General features: G+C 38.7%; 1 protein-coding gene across 1 annotated transcript in view; it reads left to right on the top strand.

The window, feature by feature from the left end:
- GUCY2C (guanylate cyclase 2C) overlaps positions 1–21,711 on the top strand; it is a 43,993-nt gene extending 22,282 nt beyond the window's left edge. The window contains exons 15-27 of the mRNA XM_010710096.3: positions 436–540; positions 1,691–1,777; positions 5,496–5,628; positions 7,391–7,528; positions 11,090–11,178; positions 12,835–12,926; positions 14,152–14,310; positions 15,976–16,168; positions 16,485–16,659; positions 17,566–17,664; positions 18,210–18,304; positions 18,927–19,003; positions 21,100–21,711. Of these exons, the coding sequence (XP_010708398.1) occupies positions 436–540; positions 1,691–1,777; positions 5,496–5,628; positions 7,391–7,528; positions 11,090–11,178; positions 12,835–12,926; positions 14,152–14,310; positions 15,976–16,168; positions 16,485–16,659; positions 17,566–17,664; positions 18,210–18,304; positions 18,927–19,003; positions 21,100–21,274 (1,617 nt within the window). The 3' untranslated portion in view covers positions 21,275–21,711. The remainder of the gene's footprint in view (positions 1–435; positions 541–1,690; positions 1,778–5,495; positions 5,629–7,390; positions 7,529–11,089; positions 11,179–12,834; positions 12,927–14,151; positions 14,311–15,975; positions 16,169–16,484; positions 16,660–17,565; positions 17,665–18,209; positions 18,305–18,926; positions 19,004–21,099) is intronic.
- The last annotated feature ends 2,432 nt before the right edge of the window (positions 21,712–24,143 follow it).

Here is a 24,143-nt window from a genome sequence, read left to right as displayed (position 1 = left end):
TCACTAATCTCTAAAAATATTCTGAAGTAAACTACAGTTGTTCGTATATATGGACAAAGTTCATAACATCATGCAGCATCATTACAATTTTATTACCTGCTCATTTGCTGATTGATTAACAACATTATCTCTCTCCTAATGGCTATTTTTATTAGCTGTGAGATTTGACTAGAGAAGCAATAAGAGAGATTGTAGTCGTCTTTGGAATGATCTTGCAGTATCCAGCAGCATCCAGTTTTAACTCACTAATCTGGATGGCTCTGGAATGACAAATGCCTTCAAGTACTTCACTCTGTGCCTTAATATACACTGGTTCAAAGGGAACTCCTACATCTTATCAGAGCCTGAGATAAAAAGTCACACAAGCGTCATCGACCTGTGTTTTTACACTAACAACAACTGCTTTTAAAAATAGATGTAATATTGCTGTTCTAGCTCCTGCAGATTGATTATTACAACCTGACAAAGTTCTATGGCACAGTGAAGATGGACACCATGATCTTTGCAGTGATCGAGTACTGCGAAAGAGGTTCCCTGCGGGTAAAGAATTTTGCAGTTTTCGTTCCCCAGATTATTGTAGTAAGAAAACAGATATCTTGCTGTGTGTGGTCCTCATGCTGCAGCACTGCACCAAGCAAATGGTGGCAAGTTTCTGATATTGAATTCCTTCCCCCTTGCTCACCTCTCCCAAATTTCCTGCCTGTGGCTGCCATCAGACTGGTGGTTCTCAGTAGCCACAGGATGCAGTGAGGTGTGAGCAAGGGAATATAGGCAAGATCTCTACCCAGACAACAGCAACAGCCAATATCTATTATTTTCCCCACTGGGAGGATATAGTATATAATGTTTTCTTTATTTTCCAAGACATAGCTGTTGTCTCTTTTGATGCTCTTGCAGCTTCTGCAGTGTCCCCAGAGTTTGAAAACACAGAGAAAATAATATAATATTAATAAGGGGCAAACAGTTTAAGACTGGAATATAGTAAATCCTGTGTTGTAAGCCCTTCGTTCTTATTTATAAAGGGAAACAGTAAATTGTTACCTGGCAAGAGGAAGGAAAGATTTAGACTTTATTACTACCAGTATTATTTCAGAGCTAATCATGGTGGTGTCAGATTTTCTGCAAGCTTCTTAGACCATACAAAGACTCTCATCAGTAGCAGCAGGCTCTGGAACTCACATGAAACTCACAACAAGGCAGCAAAATAGCAGGTCTATATCCAGTTATTTTCTTGTAAACTCATGGAGACTGACTTTTAGCAATGGAAATCATTGTGGTTGGAACTAAAAATCACTGTCCATTTATGTTAAAAGATCAGTCTACATCGAATTTATAAGTTACTTAGAAGTAACTGGATTGAGCACAAAACACATACAGTCCTTTCCTCTTATACACCTTGCTCATTTCTGTCACAGCTTGATTAGATTTACCTTGGCTTTAAGAGCAAATTCACAATTTACTTTAATTACACAAAACCCTTCTTTTCTGGAGTCCTCACTTTTCTAGTTCTCTGTAAACCTAAAATATATGTAATTTTCTCTGTCTTTTGAGTCAACTTGTGTAATGCATGTATTCCTAACATGCAAGTCTGCCTTACTCAGTCCCTGGTTGAAAGGCTATGTTATACTCAGATCTCAGCTTCTGCTTTTTCCCTGATGCAGACTAGAATCATTATTTTTTTCCCTTACAGGATGTTTTAAATGATAAAATCTCCTACCCTGATGGCACATTCATGGACTGGGAATTTAAAATCTCTGTCATGTATGATATTGCCAAGGTAAGTGGACTGTTGACCATGCAATATTAATCACCCTGTCCTTTCTTGCAATATGGATCCTCTGGAGAAAAGCAGCTACTACTGTTTTTTCCTTTCCTTGATGCCCTTCCACTCTTTCTTCTGGCCTCCAGGAGGCCAGGAAATCCTGTGGCTCTCAAACTGAAGGAGTAAATGGGGACCAGATTTGGCTTTGGGGTATATATATGAGTAATAAAATATGCCCCAAAAAGACATGTGACCCAAAGATCAGAGGGTTACGATTTGATGATTGTGGCTCTGACTAGTAGGTCTTGGGCAGTCATGAGCCCTGTAAATCAGACTGTGCTGTCTGGCCCTCAGGTAAGACATGTAAAGGAAAACTGTTTTCTTTCAAAATGACGGAATTATTTCAATTTGTATCCAAAACAAAGATCAAGTTCTTTTTCAAAACAAGCTCTGTTTATTCTGCATTTTATTTTGATTTTCCCACTCTCTAGAGACTCTCATTTCTCACTAGGACTAGCCATTTCAGTCAGCTAGAGAGGGAAAAACAGAAATTCATAATAAAGCAAATTCTATTGTACACTACAGATTGCATCTGATTAACTGGTAATTAAGAAAACTTTGTAAATCACATACATTATATCTCTGCAGGTAATCCACAACACTTTTTGCTAACTTTTTGGTAGTGCACAACTGTTATTGGAAGTTTTTCCATTTCCCTACACACTTCAGTTCTGCCTTGGTCTCCACAATGTATGACTCCACTGTTCTAAAGAGATACTGAAAATCTTGCTCTTTATTAGAACCTCCTTAATCCAAATTGTCACAGCTTGTTGGCCTTGTTAATGACTTTCAGGTTCAATTAGTGTTCAGCATTAAGCTTCGTTTTAAACAGCAGCAGTGCAATTTCCCTTCCTCCTTTTAGCATATCAAAAGAGCAGGGCATTTTTTAACCCTTTGCAGTTCACCTTCAGATACTACCTAAGAAAATGGTGATAGGTAGTGGCTCTGTTTATGAGAGACATGGAAAACTGCAGTCCCTCTGAAGGGAGTGACCAAATGTCCAGTGACTACACTAGGTGTGACCAGGACTTCAGAACCATTTGTTCACTGCACCATTGGTAATGAGGAGGTGGAGTCTGGGGTTGGGTGGAACACTGTATCCATTCTGGAAAGGCTCCAGAGCATTATTATATTAGCAATGTTAGAGTTGGTTCAAAAAAACCTTCCTGAAAATTCAAACTTAGGAATATGCGGCAATTTATGGTCATTTGGATGATCTGCCAATTTCTCCTTTTCCTATTCCTGCCTCCTCTCCACCTGATGCTGTGGTGCAATCTCTGGGACCTAGACATTATCATGCGCTTCTTTTACTGCTTTTCACTAATATAGCTTCCCACTTGAACGTCTTCTCACTTTACTTAAATTATATCATGACTCTTCAGCTCGTGTTTCCCTCATGCCAATGTATGCTCTTCTCAAGCCCTCTAACAACTCTCCAGGCTGTTATTTTGTTGTTGTTGTTGTTGTTGTTGTTGTTGTTTTCAGATAGGTATAGAAGATGATTAGAAGGAAAGAGGAAAATATTATCAGGCACATCTGTGAGACTTCTTCATTCAGAAATCATTAACAAGGAAGCTCTGGTATAAGGAAATCAAAATTACCTTTGCCTCTGATTTGATGCTGAAACTGATTAGGAATTCTGCTATAGAAAGGGGGTATATGTCCTGGATGATATAAGCAAGGGAAGGAAGATGGCATAGCTGGAGGAAATAGGCTCTGAAGCAGACAAAACATCCTGGATAATGTCAGCTGGGTTGCATGATAAAAACTGCTTAATCAAGAAGCATGTTTCTTGGATATAGCCTGAGCACAGTCTCTGTAAATTTTGGCAGGATCTAGACAGGCCCAGGATAACCAGTCCAACCACATTCTCAAGGGATTGCATGTCTTGCATGCTGCCTGTGCCTCAGACATACATGTGCTGTGCTTCAAACTCAACTTGTGTCTTGGTGAACTCCTGTAGCACTTGCTGGTCGATTCTCAAGAAAAGATGGGTGCGGAAGGAGAGAAAACCCAGCATGTCATATAGTGTATGCCTGCCCACATAAGCTCTGTAATCTTGTTTAAATTCAATCAGTTACCATCCAGGGGGATGAGTTGCACATGTAGGAATTTCAGTAGAAGACCATTCACAGAAGAAATTAAACAGATAAAACATGTCTGTTCTGACTTCCACAGATTATACAAGAGCTGCTTTGAAAGTAATGCCTCCTATTTTATTATGTTGGCCCACTGTGTCAGAGGCAGATGTTGGTGGTTGAACCTTTCCACCAACACACTGTTACATGTTGTTGCTAAGTGGCAGAGGGCAGCAGAGGAACTGGCTGACAAAATGGCGTCTGACATGGAAGTGCGTGTGAAGCAAAGGTGTGTCACTGACTTCATCCATAGGGAAAAGTGGCACCCATTTTGTGAATGTTGGTGAAAACGCACTGGTAGTGGTGGTGACTATGTTGAAAAGCGCTGTTTTGCAGATGATAATTTGTTTTATCAAATAGGGTTATTCTGATCTTTTTATCTGTTGTAGTTTCCATGCAAATAAATAGGAGGCATTACTTTTGGAGCAACCTAAGTAGATTATGCCTTATTTACTGAACTACAGAAAGGAAGACTATAGGAAGAAAAAACACCAGCAATTGGCTAAAAGTAGATGTGAGCTGAAGTATTGTAGAAGAGAGAGATGTAACAGAATAAATATTAGCAAGAAAGTGTAAATTAGCATACCTATACTCTTCCTCAGTTTACACCCACTTACTAATGTTTTTTCCTGCTATGCCTCAGTGCTGGCCACTTGGCATGTATTATACCACATTTGACTCTCTAATACTAAATGAACAAAATTCAGAGGTGGTAAGTAAAAAATAGCAAACTACACACCTTTGTATGCATGTGTGTGTTGTAGTCAGGAATCTGAATATCAGGAAATACAGCTGAAACTATACTGGCCAATCTTCATTGCGCTCGCTTCCTAGTTTAGCTCATGGATAATTGATACATATTCACTAGTGCAGAGAAAGCCATTAGCAGTCAGATCAGAAGTGACCTTTAGGTTTCTACTCTGACCACTTGCCTCATGTAAGTGATAGTGTATCACCTAATCTGCATTGACCCTATGCTGCCTGCTGCTTTGCTGAGAAGGATCTACTGAAATGTTTCTGAATGGAGTTCCTGGTGAATGGTAATCTTCAAAGATGATACAGACGTAAAGAGCAATTATTCTCATCTTCAGTAACCATTGGTTAGATATGTAGTTGGAGACATTTTTTTGTTTGACGTTCCAACAAATCTGTACTAGATTTAACAAAAAAATATTTACTGCAAATGAAATCAACACTTCTGTAGGAGGAAATAAATTCCTCTAATGCCTAGTGGCAATCTGATCTCATCAAAACTCAAGATGCTTTATCAGGCTTTTGTTAACCAATAGGAAAGATAATCATTAGTTAAGACATGATCCTTCTAATAATCCATCCTCATTTCTTAACATTGACTGCTTCTGTGATCTTGGAAATTCTTCTCTGTAAAATACTTCTCTCCTTCCATGACAGAGAATTGTTGATAACAATTTTTTATTGCTTAGACACATATTATGCTAACATTTCATATTCTTTGACTCTAGCAACTGCTGAGAGTCTCATGTTTAGCCTTGTCTTCTCCCTATTATCAACCACAGGGAATGTCTTACCTGCACTCAAGCAAAACAGAAGTCCATGGTCGGCTCAAATCCACGAACTGTGTAGTGGACAATCGCATGGTTGTGAAGATCACTGATTTTGGCTGTAATTCAATTCTGCCTCAAAGGAAAGGTAAAAACAATATCCAATTTTGTACACAGTAAAAACATACAGTACAACTTTGTTTCATGTAGCAGCCATCATACAAATTATATATTAAAACTCCTTCATAAATAACACAATAAAAATTATTAGCAAGTAGAGAGAGAAACTAGGCAGTGTTGGTGAGCAGGAAATGGAAGATAAATTTTTAAATTATGCTTGGAAAAACAAGGAGACTTCCCTTGTGACTGAGATGCAACAAATATTTTCAAGATCCAAAGACTTCATGCAAAAATCTCCCATAGGACTTCATGCAAAAAGCTCCTGTAAGCAGTAATGGTGGAATTGTGTGAAAAAAGAAATAGAAGTTAAGTACCACTGGGTACTTGTCTTGTCATTGATCAATTATATGTGTTATCACAGTGCTGTGTAATTTAATTTAAATATTAACACTCTGATCATCCTTAAAAATTAGTAATGATATGTAATGATAACAATGTTTCTCATTCAGAATATAACAGTATCAGTTCAATGAGCTCAGGTTAGTTTTCACAGCTTTTGTTTACATTTTTTATTTCATCTAATAATCATAGGACAATTCCGTAGAACAGAGCACTCCTTTCTACACATCTCCTATTTTCTTGATCTTGAGTGCAAAGCCTTTCTGAAATTATGTCATCTGAATCTGTTTAGCGGAGTTTGGAGTTTAATAACCACAATACTGCACAGTAACTGTTGTATATTATCTGAGAAGAACCTGTGCTTGCAAATGGATTGAGAGAAAGAAATGACATTGAGACACAAAGAAAGTCAAGAGTAGCAATAAGAACATAAGAAGAGTAAGAAATGTGCACTGAATGAAAATGTTCTGTTAATTCATTATTTTGCATGTTACACTTAAATTTATATTATGATTGAATTTTAATGAATTTATCTTCTCATGCTGCTCTTAAATACTTTGGCAATCATCCTCAAAATTTCTGGCCCCTAGACTTCTTTCCTTGGAGAAAACTTACTGCTTCACAAGATATCTACAGATTCATTGTGGCTGATGTTGCAGCTTGATATTCAAAACACTGTTTTCAGGGTCGCTATCTGTCCGTTATGATACATCATCAGCATGTCATATAAAACAGTCATACCGTAGCAGTATTCTAGTTTTGAAGTACAGTGGGGCTTGGTGACCTAAAAGTACAGAATAATAATTTCTGTAGAAAGAAAGTGGTTACACACAGGGTAGTATTTATGTCAAGCTCAAAAGCACTAGGGGATTATTTCTATACAGTCATGATACCAAGGCTACCAGGAAATATTACAGCCTTCTCATATGACATCTTGAATAACACACTTTATGCATCTGGTTCAAGAATTTATGTCTCTGCATTTTTTAGTTTTTATTTTTTCTTAGCACTGGCATTCCTTGGTCTTATACAGTTGCATGGGCTATTTCTAAGAAGTCCATGTGAGGTAGTTTAAGAGAAGCAAGTTCACTGCCAACAAACACAACTTTTCTGGAGGTGTGAGGGACTGTACCAACAGTGAAAAATAGCACTGTTATCAAATCCCAGACAATTGCAGACTACCACATCATAGTTTTATCTAACTCCATTGATATCAGCTTATCCAAATAACTACTGAATGAAGAAATAAACAGTACCAGTGAGCTCCATGTTCGGTATGAAAAGAGTAAATGGAAAATGGCCAATGGACAGTTTTGAGAAGGATCACCCTTTTCAATTACTTTTCTCCTGTACCCATTTACCTTTTTTCCTACTGTCATCTGGATTTTCAGACCTGTGGACAGCTCCTGAGCATCTCCGTCATGCTGACGTATCTCAGAAGGGTGATGTGTATAGCTATGGGATCATTGCCCAGGAGATCATCCTACGCAAAGAGACCTTCTACACCAGACACTGCCAAGACACCAAAGGTAAATCCACAATTTTCTCCCCCACCGCAGCCTTCTACAATACTGTAGCTGTAAGTAGCACATTCACAGGTTTTCATATAAAGTGCTGTCTCTGGTAGGTCCTTGAACTGGTGCTTTTTTCACTGTGTGATGAACAAAGAGCATGTTTGAAGGATATCAATGTGGAGGCAATCTTCCTGTGAATCAGGTTTTTATTGAGTTTTCTTGCCCTTTCTCCTCTTCTTCTCACCTCTTCCACAGTGTTATAGAAGTCAACCTTATACAAAAACTGCCTAGACTTATTGCGACACTTAAGGCTACAAAGTGTTGTGCACAACATATAGTAGTTCACTTGTACTAGGCATCACAAATCAGCAGCTTCAAAAGAGAACAACAAAAATTCAGCAGCGTGACATGAGAACAACTGATATTTAAAAGTTGGCAATTCAGACTTTGTTCAAGTCTGTCAAATTAACTTTAGTAGTTTATCTTCTGTCAGAAAAAGAATCTCCTCACACAGTGCATCCATTAAACCCAATTTCGTGCATGTTGTGACATTGTTTTTGAATGGCTAACAGCACAGACAATACCAGTGCCCAGAATCCCATGAATTATTTTATATTGCAATGTTATAACCACCATAAAGACAGTCAGGTTTGAGATTTTCCTAGTGACAGTTACCAAGTTTAAACATTGCCTTTCTGAGTCATTCTGAAAGATCTGCCTCACATTTGCTAAAACATCTAGAGCAGCAGCTGGCCAGCCTAACAGCATCTTTCCCGAGTAACATTTGAGACTAACATCTAGGCCAGGCTCATCATCTTACTTTATAGCAAATTTGTGCTCTTATCCAAGGAAATACAGTATTTCACATAATCAACTCCTTAATATATAATTGGATGTAGGAGAGATTAGAAATACCTGTTTCCTTTACACAAAACTGTTCAGGTCTTTGTGCTGTGTGACAGATGGTCCCCAGAACTGCATCAAATAAGACAGGGTAGAGAAAATAAAAGTCCATCTACTCCTTATCTTTGGGAAGAGGGAGACAAAATCCTCGTAAATACGATAATTTTACAAACATCCCCCATACAGATGGAAAAAGGAAAGACGAATACTCTTTCTTCCTGATTTTGACTTGCAAAACAAATCCAAAGCAAACTGCATTCTTATAATCGTTCACAGCAGTTACAGCCTGCCTGTGTGTTAGCATTACCTTGTGTTTTCTGGCTGTTCTGAGATGTGATGGTGACCTCACTGCTCTGTTTGACTGGCTTCATAGCCACAGTCTGGTTCCTCGTTTTAACTTTGGCCTATGTCCTAACACTGCATCTTATCATTTTAGAAAAACTGTTCAATTAGAATAGCATTAAGATAAACCAGATGAAAGTACTTTTAGCACTTCTAGGTGTAGGCTTCCTAGTGCTGGGCATGGTGACACACAGCAGCGAGCTTAGTAAGAGAACAATAAAGCTACTTGGCCTGAAACCCAGAAAGTTCTCTGTAAGTCTGGATTCATTGTAACTTGAAAGAAAAAAAAATAAATCCTATTTTCCAAACTAAGAGTTTTCCATTGACTAAGGAAACTGTATTCTCCCAGAAGCTTTTTCTTCTAAATCATTATTGGGTGCGTGGGCTATATATTGCTGTTCTAATAGCTGCTTTTATTATTTGTGATTTTGATTCTGCAGCTTCTGTAAATATGTTCAGTCTGATTTCAGCAGTTCATAAGAGTTAATGTAATGGAAAGGAATGAGTTATTATATTTTGTTGAAGTGGCTCATCACCAGAACATCAGGATTCATTCATTAGATGAGACAAGGCAGCAAGAAAGTACATCATACTTACTCAAACGTCTTTGATTTTTTTTTGAGTCATCATCTAGTTTTGGGAAAGAGTAGTTCAGACTTAGCAGTACCATTAATTTACAAATATCTAAGTTAAAAAGAGGGAAAAGAATGCAAAATTAGAGTCAATGGTAATGGGCAAGGAAATGTTCCTGATGCATGTTACATTCATTTTAGTGTCCTGTGAAAGTTTTTCAGTAGCTAGGTTATCAGAAATCAAGTTCTGCAAGTTCGAATGTATGGATATTTCAGGACGACTGATATAATCACTTGTCCAGGTCTTCATTGGCAGCAGCAAGGACTGTGTTCAGATTTAAGAGTTGTTTGATAAAGCCTGCACCTAGCCTCCATCCACAACTGGGAAAATTAAGCTAAATTTTCAAGTACTCAGTGAACTAATTCTTTCAAAATGCAAACAAATATTGATCAACTTAGTGTACAATAATACTGTTATTACTGAGTTAAAAGAAATCCCACAAAGAGGATGGGCATACAGAACCGTATTCTAATGTATAATGTAACTAGGTCATAGTCCTTTACTGACTTCTTTGTGAGACAGCTGTTAGACCAGCTGCTGCTCCACTCTTCTGCAGAGACACCTCATTCACTCTCAAGACTGAAATTTTGTCATGAGCAAACCTAACTCATGCTCCTTACTTACTATTTCTTGCCACTGGCTAATTGCAGTGCTGCTAATAGTTGGTTTTATTTCCTCTTTCAAGTGCACATGCAGCTTGGAAATCTATCACATTCCTCTTGCATTCATGAGACTAACACAGGTTCTACTGTCTCTTCACTCACAGGATTTGGGCTTTCCAATCTGCGTGACCCTTAAATAAATCCTCCTACTCCTTCTCTAGTCTGTAACATCTACACCATAAGCTGCTTCACTTTTTTAGAGTGAACATGCACACTGGGCATGCTTAGACATTCCTTGCTACTCTGGACATGCACATACTGGCCTGATGACAAATCTTCCTTGTCTCATTACTTGCTTCCTTTGGCAAAATTGTCTTCCAAATATAATCAAACATCATTAATAAATATGTTTCACACTTGCAATTTCTCTCTCTTCATTAGAGATCAAAAAGTTCTTCTTTTTTGGTACTCTCTTTTTTGGTACTGTCTCTTTTTTTTTTTAGCTCTTTAAATTGTTCTGCAAATGGAGTCTGCTTTCTGATGTGTTCTGAATCCAGATAACTTTCATAGAATGGATTTCATGAATATGAGTACAAATCAGCTAACAAATTCCAATTTTTTAAACCATACATGTTAATAGCTTAGTTTTAAGGAAGTTGAACATCTTGATGATTTGAACTTATCTGGTGAGAATTGTAGGTCTCCATGCTTTTTATCAAGTTGTAATATTCTAGTGGGCTTCTCATGTGGTTTTTTACTATAGCTATAGCTCATGCTGAGAGGCACACTAATTATACCTAATGTTCATTTGGGAGGATGCCATAACCATGTCTACCATGACCAATAAATACTTGAGTACATTCCTATTCATTTTGCTTTCAGGAGCATTCAAGCCAGCCTGTTACAATCTTAAGCCATATTTTTAGAAAAGCTCCAGAGTTGAAATTCACATCAAAGAGAAGGGAATCATCTTCAACTTTTTGTTCGAATAGTAACTTGTAACACATCCTAGGATGCTATACAAAAGGAACGTTTTTCCTATGGTTTTTTTTCCCCTTTTAATTAAAACTTTACATCTTTTTTTTTCTTTCTTCAGAGAAACTTTACAGAGTGGAGAATGACAAAGGAATGAAGCCTTTCCGACCAGACCTATCCTTAGAAACAGTGGGAGAAAGAGAGATGGAAGTAAGCTAATCATTAGCAGCCATATTCTATGTGTAAGGTAGAACTCTTGCCAAAACTAGCGCTCATGATGACAAGAGGATGAAAGCTATGCACATTTTCTGCCAAACGCCTTAACCACATGGGAAGAAACAGTATTCTGTAGTTGTTACTAGTGAAATGAAACAAAACTGATGAAAATTTTTCCTCCTTAAGTGTATTCTGTGCATCAACTCTTTAGTTTTTTTCTAGTGATGTTTCAAAAACTAAAACATGTTAAAAGTACATCCCTTGTGAATTTGAACTTTTTGTTAAGTTGGTTAGCTCGAAAAGAGGCAAATGCATCAAACAATGCTCCCCTTTCTCTCCAGAATTCGCAAAGAACTATATTCAGTTTGTCTCAGTCAAAGGAGGTCTTAAAATAAAAAGGGAACATGTGCTTACTTAGTTTAGTATAGTCCGAGGGCTGAGAACTGCTAGCTATACCATAAGGAGAGTGTTATATATGAAAAATTACGTATCATCATATAGTGAGGGTTGTATATCTGTGTGTGGGAAAGTAGCAGTCTGACCTGCATAGGAAAGGATCTGGGATGGATCAGAAAACTGTATATGATGTACTCACAAAGAGACTGTGTTGCAATAATTCAGGGAAAGACTATCATTATCTTTTGAAAGTACTCTCAAGTAGTAGTATTGCTTACTTATCTTTGTATTACAGTGATGTGTCTTTTGAAATCTGGTATTATTCCAGGGTGCTGAACTGATATATGAACTTTAAATAATGCATGAGATCACAAGGGAGAATATCTTGAGAGAACTGGTGGCAGTACAACACATTTCAGAGATGATTCAGATTACCTATCTTCAGATATCTAGAAGCTGTATATCTCATTCTGACCTAGCCCCTATAGACCCTTTTACATCTGATGAGAGAATACTCATCCATATGACTTTTTGGACCTATTTTATATTTTTAGATCAAGATGCCTTTCTCTCTACTGATTACAGATGTTTCCCAGGATGGCTATGCCAGCTTTTAAACTAAACTACAAGTGGGATTTGCCTCAGGTAGTTTTAGACATCTGCAATGCACATATCTGTATTCGAACTACTTACTCTGTAGTCACTGGAAAAAAAAAATCAACACTTACATGGTGCTACTCTTCTGATCTCTTCTGGATAGCTCTAAGATGGGATGAATGGCACTTCAAATGTACCTCCTTCCATGTATTATACAGCACCTAAGACTTCTTGCACAGGTGCAGAGGTCTGTATTGTGGACATCAGCATATTCAGTTGATGAACCCCATTATTTCTGGCTGAGTCACCAGTTTCAGAAAATTCCCAAACACAGAGTACTGGAAATAAATTACCACAGCATTTACTTCCATGTCAGTAACCATACCTGGCACCAGTTGCAAGAGAAGATCCATTTACATGCCTTTCATATACGTATTGCAAATTCAACTGCAAATCATGTCACTAGCTAACACAGAGTTAAGTTTCAGATGCTTGCAATGAATGTCCCAACCATAGATCCGTAACAGTTAGTCACACATTTCAATATGTTGCTTATCAAGAATAACTGGAAATACCCTGATGAACTAGTGCCATTTAGCTCCATTATCTTTCTACATCCACTACTCACTTGAACTTTCCTTAAATTTTCATTTGAAGGTATACACACTAGTGAAGAGCTGCTGGGAGGAAGACCCAGAGAAAAGACCTGACTTTAAGAAAATTGAGAATATTCTGGCTAAAATATTCAGGTGAGCATCTGGGGCTGAGTTTTTCAAGTTGCTCCAAACTCCTTCTGGGTGCTAGAAAGCTTGTATTTTTAAGTATGTAAGCTGATGTTAATACAGTCCAATTAGTGCCTTCACTTTGATTTATTCTTTGCCACAAAAGTAGGTGAGCACATGCATTTTTGTATGTACTCATGTGAACGTGTGCAGCTATGCATGTATTAGCTGAGTGAGGATGAGATGATCACCATACCTTAAATTGGTACATTGTGAAAGTAGCAAGCTGGATAATTAGAGATTCAAACCACTCAAATAATTGACCTCCTGTCTCTAGTCAGGAGTTGGATAGTGAGTCATGTTGTCTAAGTTTCGGGAAATAAAGGCACATAAATGTTTGGAGGATGATGGGAAAGTTTAGATGAGCTGAGTTGTGCCATAAATGGCCATTCAGATGGTCTCAGATAGAGCTGACTAAAGGTGTTGGGTTGTACCTCATCAGAGAAATTAATTATGGAGTTTTGTAGGTATAAAGTTGTGGGATACGCGAGGATGGAGACTGCTTCCTGTCACATGCAACAAGGTGTTCTTCTCATGAGTGGTCTCAGATAGCGCACCTGTGACAGGAACATTTGTCTCAAGTAAGAGTGGCTTTAAAGTCTGGTTAGAAGGAACTGACATTTCCTGTCAGTCTGGTCCTATCTACTTTCTGACTGCTGAGACAAATGGGTTATGAGTAGCCCATGTTATTGTGCTTCTGCTTCCAGCAATTACGCTTCTGACTGGAATCTGCTGAATCTTGTGACCAAAACTAACTACTGAAATGCTAATTGTTCCATTGAATTGTTCTGACTTCCACAGAGGTAGCTGCAAAATGGTCTTAATCTTTCTGTCTAAAATCCCCATTTAAATGTTACATGGAGTTCTCTATCCATATTCTTTAGCTTCCTCTTGGGATTTGAGCTTGCACAAATGAATGCTTAGGGATTACTCAAGGTAATCTGGACTTGGAAGTACTATCAGGGCTATGATTTGAAAGTGCTTTAAGAATTAGCAGCTCTGAGTTACAAGTGTGGGGCACAGACTTTTAATTCGTAAAATAAGTCCTCCAAGCAACAAAAAAACGTGCATTTTAAGCACTTTCATTCTATCCGTACAGAAGTTAAACACTGGAGAAGTTTTGTTGCCTCTCTCAACAATATGCTTCCGTCACCCTTTCTTTTTGGCTCCTGTGCATTGTTGTTATTCCCAGTAATTACCACGGCCAGACCAATGAAAGCTACATGGATACCTTGATTCGACGTCTACAGCTGTATTCCCGGAATCTGGAGCACCTGGTGGAGGAGAGGACAGAGCTCTATAAAGCAGAGCGAGACAGAGCAGACAGGCTTAATTTCATGTTACTTCCAAGGTTAGTATTGAGCAGAAGGATTTTTACTGGCATTTTATTTATATATATCACCTGATTCGTGGAGAGTGGGATTAATATCAGTCTTACATTTCTTCAATTTACAGAGTGAAATGCTACTTCTTCTGTTCTAATTCTTCCCACCTTACAGACAAAACGCCAAATTTAAGAGGTGCCATCAATCCCCTCTTCTGTACAGCTCAATTGAGGACAGGGGGTAGCAGGCAGGGAAAATGTGGCTTTCTTTGCACAGACAAAATCATAGATTTTCTATAGACTTTTCATCCTGGTCTGATCTCCCATAAAGATAATTTCCATACCTATGTTAATCCCCTGTCTAAGGCTCTGATTAAGTTCAGGATTTAAATGTAGTGTTAGAGTTAAAAAGATTTACTGAACAAATGCCTTATATAAGGAAAAATAGTGGGAGCTCAGATAAACTACATCTCATATACAGTTACAGCATGATGATTTTAGCCGAGGAAGAATATCTTTATTTATTCATAAAATGCATTTGCCTGGAAAAGGGTGGAATTGCATTGAGGTCATCCCTACTCATTTCTGGTTAAGGCTGATAGTGTCAGATATACAATATTTGTATCACAGCTGACAAACACCTTCAAGCTTGTGCATACCACCCTAGCCCAGAAAAGTACATGCCCAACTTGAAAGTTACTGACACTGAAAAAGCGTTTTTTAAATGAAAATTACCAGCCCATCTCATTTTATCGGTGTATTGATCTGTTCAACAAGTTGGCAGCATTTTGAAGTACTGAAAACTTTCAATTCTACATAATCATTGTAAATTCTAATTGACAGGTAAGCCAGTCTGCCCAAGCAGCTCTCTTTAATAGGAAGGTATTCAGAAAACATGCAAATGTGCAAAGTGACATTGTGTTTAATGCACAAAGCTGTCAAGTGCTCAACAAATAGCCCAGAAAGAAGATGAGAAAATGTGCCTTCCCACCATTAGAATGCACAATTTTGTTCAGTACAAGTCTGTGATGGAGGCTGGTTACTCTCTCCATTTTCCTCAATCACTTGTAGGATATAGCTGGAATCCTAATGATTTACGAAGACTAAATTTTTTCTCCTTGACAGTATAGAGTCAACTATCCTGCAAATTCAGAAGCAGACAGTCTGAAGAGCTGGTGTGACTGTCAAATGTGACAGCAACCTCACTTTAATCTTTTTTTCAATATTAATACAAAAGTGAAGTATTATAATATTATCCCGTTCCAAGATATTCTGAAGTCCCTAGGGCAAAAGGGCGGAGGTACTTACAAGAAGTAAGGGGAGTGACTTATTTGTCACAAATTTCCTTCCCTCGAATCTGATCTTGATAGGCAGGAAAGAAGAGTGAATCACTGAGGTCTCCATTCTCTGGTGGAGATTCAAACCAAAGCAGTACTTGGACCCCTTATCTTCCTCAGCTTCTCTTTATGCAAAGGATTTTGCAAGACTGTAGTGCATTAATTGATTTTAGTACATGTTGAGATCCTTGGTTGAAAGGCATTATGGACATCTTAAATGCTATTACAATGGCAGTTTTCAGCAAATGATTTGATGTTTCCTACCCAGAAAGCAATGATGAGGTTGAGTTGCGTGAGAAAATACTTTTAATGTTAAACACTGTCTTCTGTCTTTCTGCCTTCTCTATTTCCACAGGCCAGTAGTAAAATCTTTGAAGGAGACTGGCCTGGTAGAGCCAGAGTTATTTGAAGAAGTCACTATCTACTTCAGTGACATTGTTGGTTTCACCACGCTCTGCAAATACAGCACCCCTATGGAGGTAGTAGATATGCTGAATGACATCTACAAGAACTTTGATCACATTCTTGACCATCATGATGTTTACAAGGTGATTAGCTCCTCACTTTTGCTCAGTTAATAACCAAGCAATGCAGAAATCTAACAGGCCAAAATTATCTCATTTCAGTATGTTTGTGTGCCAGCTTAGAGCAAATTTTATATACCAGGTGGTCACAGATTCGTTAAGTGAAATGCCATGTACTGTCATACTCATTTACAAAAAGGTAGTAGCTACCTTAAACGAAATAATTCTATTGACTAGAGACCAGGTTTAATCATAAGCAAGAGAATATGAATATAAAACCTTTCTGTTCTCAACTGAGAATGTTCTTTGCATACTGTGATTACTAATTGTGTTTCCACAGGTAGAGACCATTGGTGACGCTTACATGGTGGTGAGTGGTTTACCAAAGAGGAATGGCAACCGACATGCAGTAGACATCTCCATGATGGCTTTGGACATCCTTAGTTTCATAGGATCCTTTGAGCTCCGACACCTGCCTGGTCTCCCCGTTTGGATTCGCATTGGAATTCATTCTGGTACACAATGATGCTAGATCAGCAATGACAGTATAGTTGCCTTATTTTTGAACTTACCAGATCAGATATCCATGGAAGATGTGGGTGGACATCATACACAACTGCTTTCCTTGTGAAAAATCAGGTTGAAAATAATATTCCTGGGGGAAGGTTAACAGAAGTAAATAAACAACTAGTTTGCTCCTGTCTAGTGAAATAGCCCTTATCTATTCATTCATGGCTTAAATCAGTAGTAAGTAAGAGCAACTGTCATTGCTCCTGGTATGATCAATTATAAACTTTCACAGATAATTCCTCCCTAAACAAGATGGAGATCAGCCATGTCCAGACATGCTTGTCTCACCACAGAAAACAAGTCTTTCTCTTACACTTTTGGAGACAAAAGTTCTGATTGCGCCCATGTGGGAATTCATGCTTCAATGAAACCAGAAAAATATTTCTTCCATAAGAGAAACTGCTCAACAGTCTCAAGGGCTTTGGGAAGTCATCTTTCATTTTTGCTTGTTTCAACAATTATCTAAGCAACTGGTGAAGGAGGAACATAACAGTGAAAGCAGCTAGGCACTGAGATACCCCTTGAGGCAATCATATGGAACTCCTCTATAATAAAGCTTATTCTCCATTTCTTTTGCTTCCAAAACTGACAGTAACCGTATTATTTCCTGCACAGAGATTATGTTTAAATGCAATTAATACTGTCCTGTTTTGTTCTAATTAGATTCCGTAAGATACGCAGAGTGAGGCGTGATTTGGAGAGGAATGGGAGATGTCCAGATAGTTCAGTGGTAGAGAGCAATACCATTGCTCCAGTAGGTACTGCAGTGTTTTCTGCAACAGGGAGAGGCACCTTTCAAGCTAGTAGTCTCTTGACCAACCTTTTTTTCATTCTATGAATCCCATTTCTAGGTCCATGTGCGGCTGGTGTGGTAGGAATAAAAATGCCTCGTTACTGTTTGTTTGGAGATACGGTAAACACAGCTTCACGGATGGAATCCACTGGCTTGCGTAAGGATTTAAATTCATCTGTCCATATAATAGGGCCAAAGACTATTGGTTAGTTTGTGACCAAAGTATCTGTTTTCAGCCGAGAACAATTTGCAATCAGCCCACAGATGTTTTAAAGATGTTCTTTGTTCTAATTACCAATTGTTTCACTGCCTTATTGGGCAGTGAAGAATTGTTCCTTGTTCCTGCGCCAGTGCTGGTAACAGGGAGTATATAGGCTGGTTTTTGCTGGCTGAGTTTCTCTGGAAGATGTATTGCTGATGCTTGGGATTTAATTTACTTTATGAATGTTGGATTTCAGTTCAAGCTATAATTGTATTGCAGCTTTGTTGTGTAAATATGTTGACTATATACTTTAAGTTGTAGCAATTACTTCTTCAACTACACCATTAGGGACCTTTGCCAAGAGCCGACATCTTCCTTCTGCCCAGTGTCTTCATATGGCTATTCTCTTTGTGCAATTCTTCCCAAATACTCTCTTTCCTTTTGGCATATAAACACTACAGATACATTTTCAAATTGAGCTTTCATTGTCTATTTCTTAGCTTTAAGGATTCATGTGAGTGGTTCCACGGTTGCCATCCTGAAAAGAACAGATTGTCGATTCCAGTATGAAATGAGAGGAGAAACATACTTGAAGGTAACCTTTACCATGCACATACACAGTGAAAAGGAATAGTATAAAGGCACTATATATATATATATAGCTTAGAGTACCCTGCAGCTTAATTAACAGCAAGGAAACAAGGGTCACAGATCAACCATAATCTCTAGTTGTTGAAGACACTTCCATAACGTTGATGAAGGCAATCAAAAGCTGCCCAAGTGAAAAAATAAATAACATAAAGATGAAGAGAATAAATGAAACATATGACTGAAAGTTATAGAGTAATAGTAATGCTGAATTGGGCTGATGGAAGAGAAGCTGAATCTATTGTTAATTTGCTCTTGCTCTGATATCTGACTGTCCACCTACATACGTATTTATTTCAGTCTATGTAAGTTGGTACTGATGTCTGTACTTGGGAGCTGATAGCAGGTAGCACAGCTCACCTCTCTCATGGTTTCAGGTCATAGAACAAGCGAATGTTCGGCTGTATCTCACCCATTATTTTTTTTTCCACATCCGATTTTTAATCCTTTGCTGTAAGCAAAGGCAAACACAGCAATGTGCAATATAGAATTATTTAAGTAAATGAACGATAGGAAATTGCAGTCTAATCCCTAAATTGTGCTTTCTCTTCTTTGTGATGACCGTTTAGGGCAGAGGGACTGAGATTACATATTGGCTGACGGGTACTGAAGACAAGGAATATAATCTCCCAACACCTCCTTCAGTGTAAGCTGTTTTTTATACATGGAAAGGAAAGAGAAATTCGCAGTCTTTGAACTTTAGACTTAACCATTCTTCTTCAGAGTTTGAGGATATAAGCATGTAAATATTCATGACAGTATTAGGTTTGGGACTATGCATGTGCTGCAAGTTGTTTGTATGCTTAACAGGTTCATTTCATTGGAAGGGTAATAAGACTTATAGGACAACTTGCTGATGTGATAAATGTTGGAGATGGACATACAAATTAAAAATACTAGTATTTCCTACAATATGACAGCATTTGTTTTGTAGATATATGTATACAAGTGATGCACAATGCAATTACTCACCACTTGCTGACTGATATCCTGAGCAGCGATTGCCCTCATGGCTTACTTCCCATAGTTTTAGAGTTTTCACATAACACTATGTAGTATGGGATATCCCTTTGGACAGTTTAGGGCAGCTGTCCTGGTTCTGTCTCCTCTCAGCATCTTGTGCCTCCTCAGTCCCCTTGCTGACAGGGCAGTATGAGAAGCTGAAAAACTGGAATGTCCTTGTTTCTGTATGGCACTGCACAGCAACAACTAAAGTCAGTGTGTTATCAATATTGTTTTTTTTCCCGAAGTCAAAACACAGTATCATAGCAGACAGAATGAAGAAAATCAACTCTGTCCCAGCTGAAACCAGGACAATTCCCCAAAACTTTAACCTTAATTGTACCTGCGTGCCACACTACACACTACAGCTAGAGGATAACTGCAACTCTCTAATATCATGTTATTTTGAGCAGGATTTTGAATAGTATCCTGTTAGAAGAGGCAGACAAAGCAACTGTAGTATTGCACAGGCACAAACTGTTTAGAAATTGAACAAAATTTTACTTCTTAACATGTTATAGTATATCTAGCAAGAGAAAAAGAAGAGGCTGATGTATTGGAACTGAGCTGCAATTTGCATTAATACTAAATAAAATATAATAATAGTGGGAATATTGTTTTTGAGAAATATTGCAAAATTGAAGTCAGGATGACTATCTTCATTTCATCTATATTTGGCATATGAGTACTGCATTTTTTCCTGTTAACTCACTAGAAGATGGAATTTCTCCACTTTCTATTCTTGTGTACAGTCACTTCACCAAACAGGGACTTGCTGCTATTTGCTTTGAAATAACAGTGTTTTAGTACAACTTGAAGCAATTATATTGCAAATTGTACTTTGCTGTACTTTGCTGAATACACTGGGATCTATTAGTGGTGAAAGGCATAAGTACATAACCTTATCTCCTGCCCATTTATTCCTATCTACCTAAAAGAAAAGAGATAACTAAGAGAAAAAGAAAGTTTTTTCCAAGACATTTTCAAAACAGAAATAATCAAGCTTTTAATCTACTACAGAATCTCATAAACTTAGCTTTATTTAATGGCATTTCAAGTGTTTGTTGCTGTGCTCAGCAGGAAACACTGTCAGGCCTGTTTACCTCGTACAACTCTTTGTTATCTCAGAACTCCTTTTCTGAATTAAAATGATCAGTTGAGACTATGAGAATGATTGAATTGGCAGTTGTTCTGAAATTCAACTATTGAAAATACCTCTTGAGCTGGATCACTGTACTCAGTGATGTTTTTGTTTTCTCTTCCGCATGATAGGCTCTGTCTCACAGAATTGCCCCTTAAAAAGTCTCATATGAAGGGTACTATAGTAAAAACCAGGCAGACTGCAAAAGTTTATGAAAAAGTAGCAGTTCTGTTACTGAAGATCACCTGAAGCTGAGTAGTGGAAGTACTGGTACAAATAATGGTGTTGAGAAATAGAATCTGATTTAATTGGGAGCTGATTTAATTGATGTTTTCTTTTTCGTGCAAGTGACGCTAAATTTATTTTAGCTAATGACACTTCTACAAATCTCTGTAATCAGTGCTATATAGAAAAATTGCATGTGATTCCTCAGTTATATTCCCAAAGCAAAAACCTGGATCTAAAACCTTTATCTCAGAAGTGTGTGAATGACATCAATTAAGTGTGGGATAGAAATGTTCAAAAAACATTGGAGATCGAGGGATCACTAAAAGCATGTCAGTCTGTGACCTTTTTTTTTTATGTCCTTTTGCTTTCAGGGAGAATCAGCAGCAGTTAAAAGATGACATAGCAGATATGATAACCAAAATTCTTCAGAAAAGAGAAACCGAGGGTTTCAGGAGCAGAGAGATTAAACGAGTAGCAAGCTATAGAACAGGTACCCTGGAATACTTGCAGCTGGCCAGCACAGAGAATTCTGCTACATATCTTTAAGACTGGATGAGTCAAAAACCTACAGCGGCTCCCAGGAGTACCTCATATAAAGGCTGGAAGTTTATGTTCTCAGCTGGAGGAGAAAGAAAATACCTTTCAAGGCAATCTTTCTACCAGTCAACTTGCTAGTAGTACATCAAACCTCTCTTCACTGTCATGTCCAAATTGTTAGATGACTTCAGCAGGAGGCATGCAATCTGATTCGAGAGGAATGAGACCTGAGGATACCTTATCTGTTCTGGTTTGTTTTTTAAAGGTGATAGCCTGTTCAATAATTCACTTCTGAAATATTCACAGCATAGCCTTAATTTCTTATGATTTTCAAATGTTGTATTTAATTTGTAATTTTTATTTCAAGAAAGCTTTGCTGTAATATATTTGAATATAACATTAAACATACTGTGTAAGTCCTGGATTTTTGCCTTTTTTTTTTTTTTTTCCCTGCAGTTTTCCCCTGTCTCCCACATTTTGTTAACCAAGTTGTCTTTCTTACGCATTTCCATTTTTCACCTTGGGAGATAACTCTAGAATCTGTATGGTTTCTAAAGCTTATCTGAATGTCTTAATTCTGAAAAATCAAACTGCAAATCTTGCATAGCAGACCCTTTCATATCTTTCCTTCACTTCTGTTTGTGCCTCCAAACCAGAAGTGCAACAGAAATGAAGAAAACAAACTTCTCCATGTTTTTTAAACCTCTGGAAGTTTCAATTCAACTTTTGGATGAAGTTTCACAACCAGGCAGATCTCACATTTTGCTGAGATGACTCACTCATGAACTGAAACATGGCATTTATTAATAATCACATTTTAAAAGTAGCCAAAGAACGGGGGGTGCATGTAGAAGAAAATCAACATTCCCACAAAGTAGTGAGCAGAATTTTTGCAAAAGGTTTTTGCGCACTGATGGCTTTCAAAGCAGAGCTACTTCTTTCAACAGCTGTCAAATACTGGTCAGTATTCAAACTGTACACTTCAGTATATAATTTTCCCCCAAACCATTTTATGGTTTTGCACAGCAATTTTGTCCAAGGAAACAATCTTCAAAAGAGCAAGCCAGTCGCCTGTGTTTTGCCATTGTCAACCTCAGTTTGCTTTTTGCAAACTCACAAAAAGCTCCACACCAAAAATAAAACTCAACAGAACAACCAAAGTGTAAATGTACAAGCTATAAAATTAAATCAGGTTATGCTGTAGGGCTTCTAATGTTGCTTGATGAATGTAAATTTCTACAGACGGGGATACATTATAGGCAGAAATAGCAGACAGCCTGTAACCAACAGCTACCAATTTCAGATTCTGTGTTAGCAGTCTTTAACTTGGGCTGGCACTAACAACATACCACTACCTTTCCCATTTTTGTACTAATGGAATAGCTCATTGGGATGAAGACAGAAAAAAATGAATGGTATTCTAAAACTGGTATGCACTGAAAAGAATATCAGTACAGTAGAAAACCATGAAGCCAGCATGCCTGCTATTTCCTGGCCCAAGATGCCAATCAAGAAGCTTCGTCTCCATGTCTACATTCCTTGGTGAGGTGATACTTGGCACCACAAGTCTATTCTGGTTGCTATATCTGATACACTCAGCAAATGCAGCTATACTGCAGCGACAAATATTGGACTCTTCCAGCATGAAGACAACTCCTGATTTCTTAAGCGGAGTTGTTCTGCTCTTTGTAAGTCTGTTTTTAAAGACGAGCTACATGGGTTCCATCCATGATGCTCCTGAGATATGAATTATTTAGCAAGTATCTGCAGACACTGGGATAGTTCATTTAGACACTATCTAGTTTTCAGTAGGTCTTTCCTGCACTCTTCAGATCATAAATCCCATGTAATTCTTTGCAGATAAATAACTGACTTTTTTGGCATGTTTGTTTTCCACGTGGTTCTTGTGTATTTCTGTCACCCATACATCACAACTACTCTTTAAAAAATTTTTCACCTACTTTCTAGTTTGAATCTGTCTTAGATTTGATATCTTATCATTGCATTTTGTTATTTAATGTTGGATTAAAGAGCCCTCTGCCATCAGAAATCTGTCACCGAAACATACAATGGTTGGGTTGGAGGTGACCTGCTGCCCAGGCTGTCCCACCCCGTAATGTGGGCAGGGCTGCCCCCCATCAGCTCAGGCTGCCCAGGGCCCTATCCAACCTGGCCTTGAACCTCCAGGGATGGGGCACCCACAGGGAATGGCTATAGTTGTAAACCCTAAGGAAAGTATTCTCTCTTGTTCTTTTTCTGCAGGGAAATGCACAGTAGTTTGCCTTAACAGGGCTAAAAGATGCCCTTCTTCTTTGTAGAAGATGTGGTTTGACAAGACACGATGTAACTCCTGTTGCTTTACTGGAGCTTTCTCTGGCAAATCCCGGAGGTCAGTCATGCTCGGTCAGCGCGGGGGCCTGACAGGGTCCAGCCTGGGGCTGCCCCACCACGGCATTGTGCCACTCGAGGCTGGTCAGTGTGGAAAGGAGGCCTGAGCTTGCCTTGCAGTGAACCCCAGCTCCCGGCTTGGCTTTGGGGTTTCTGTAAACAAATTCTGTGCCCTGAAAGGCACAGAGAGAGACATCCAGGTCTCAGCCCGACACCTTCCACCGTCCCCTCCAGCGGGCTGCGGGACAGCGGGCCTGGAGGGCAGCGTAGGTGCCAAGGCCTCGAGGCAGCTGGACAAGGGGAGTCCCTGCGACCCCCGCGAGCCCCGGGACCACCACGAGTCGACTTAGGAGGGGGCAGAGCAGGGCGACGAGCAACCGTCGCTTCCTGGGAGAGGAGAGGACGGCGAGCTGCGGGGGTTACCATCGTCCCGGTGGGGCCACCCCCAGCACGGGGGCGCTGGGGCGGGCACCGGAGGAGGCGGGGGCAG

This window comes from Meleagris gallopavo, chromosome 1, assembly GCF_000146605.3.
Source record: "Meleagris gallopavo isolate NT-WF06-2002-E0010 breed Aviagen turkey brand Nicholas breeding stock chromosome 1, Turkey_5.1, whole genome shotgun sequence".
Classification (NCBI taxonomy): Eukaryota; Metazoa; Chordata; class Aves; order Galliformes; family Phasianidae; genus Meleagris; species Meleagris gallopavo.
This window is presented reverse-complemented; position numbering and strand designations above follow the sequence as displayed.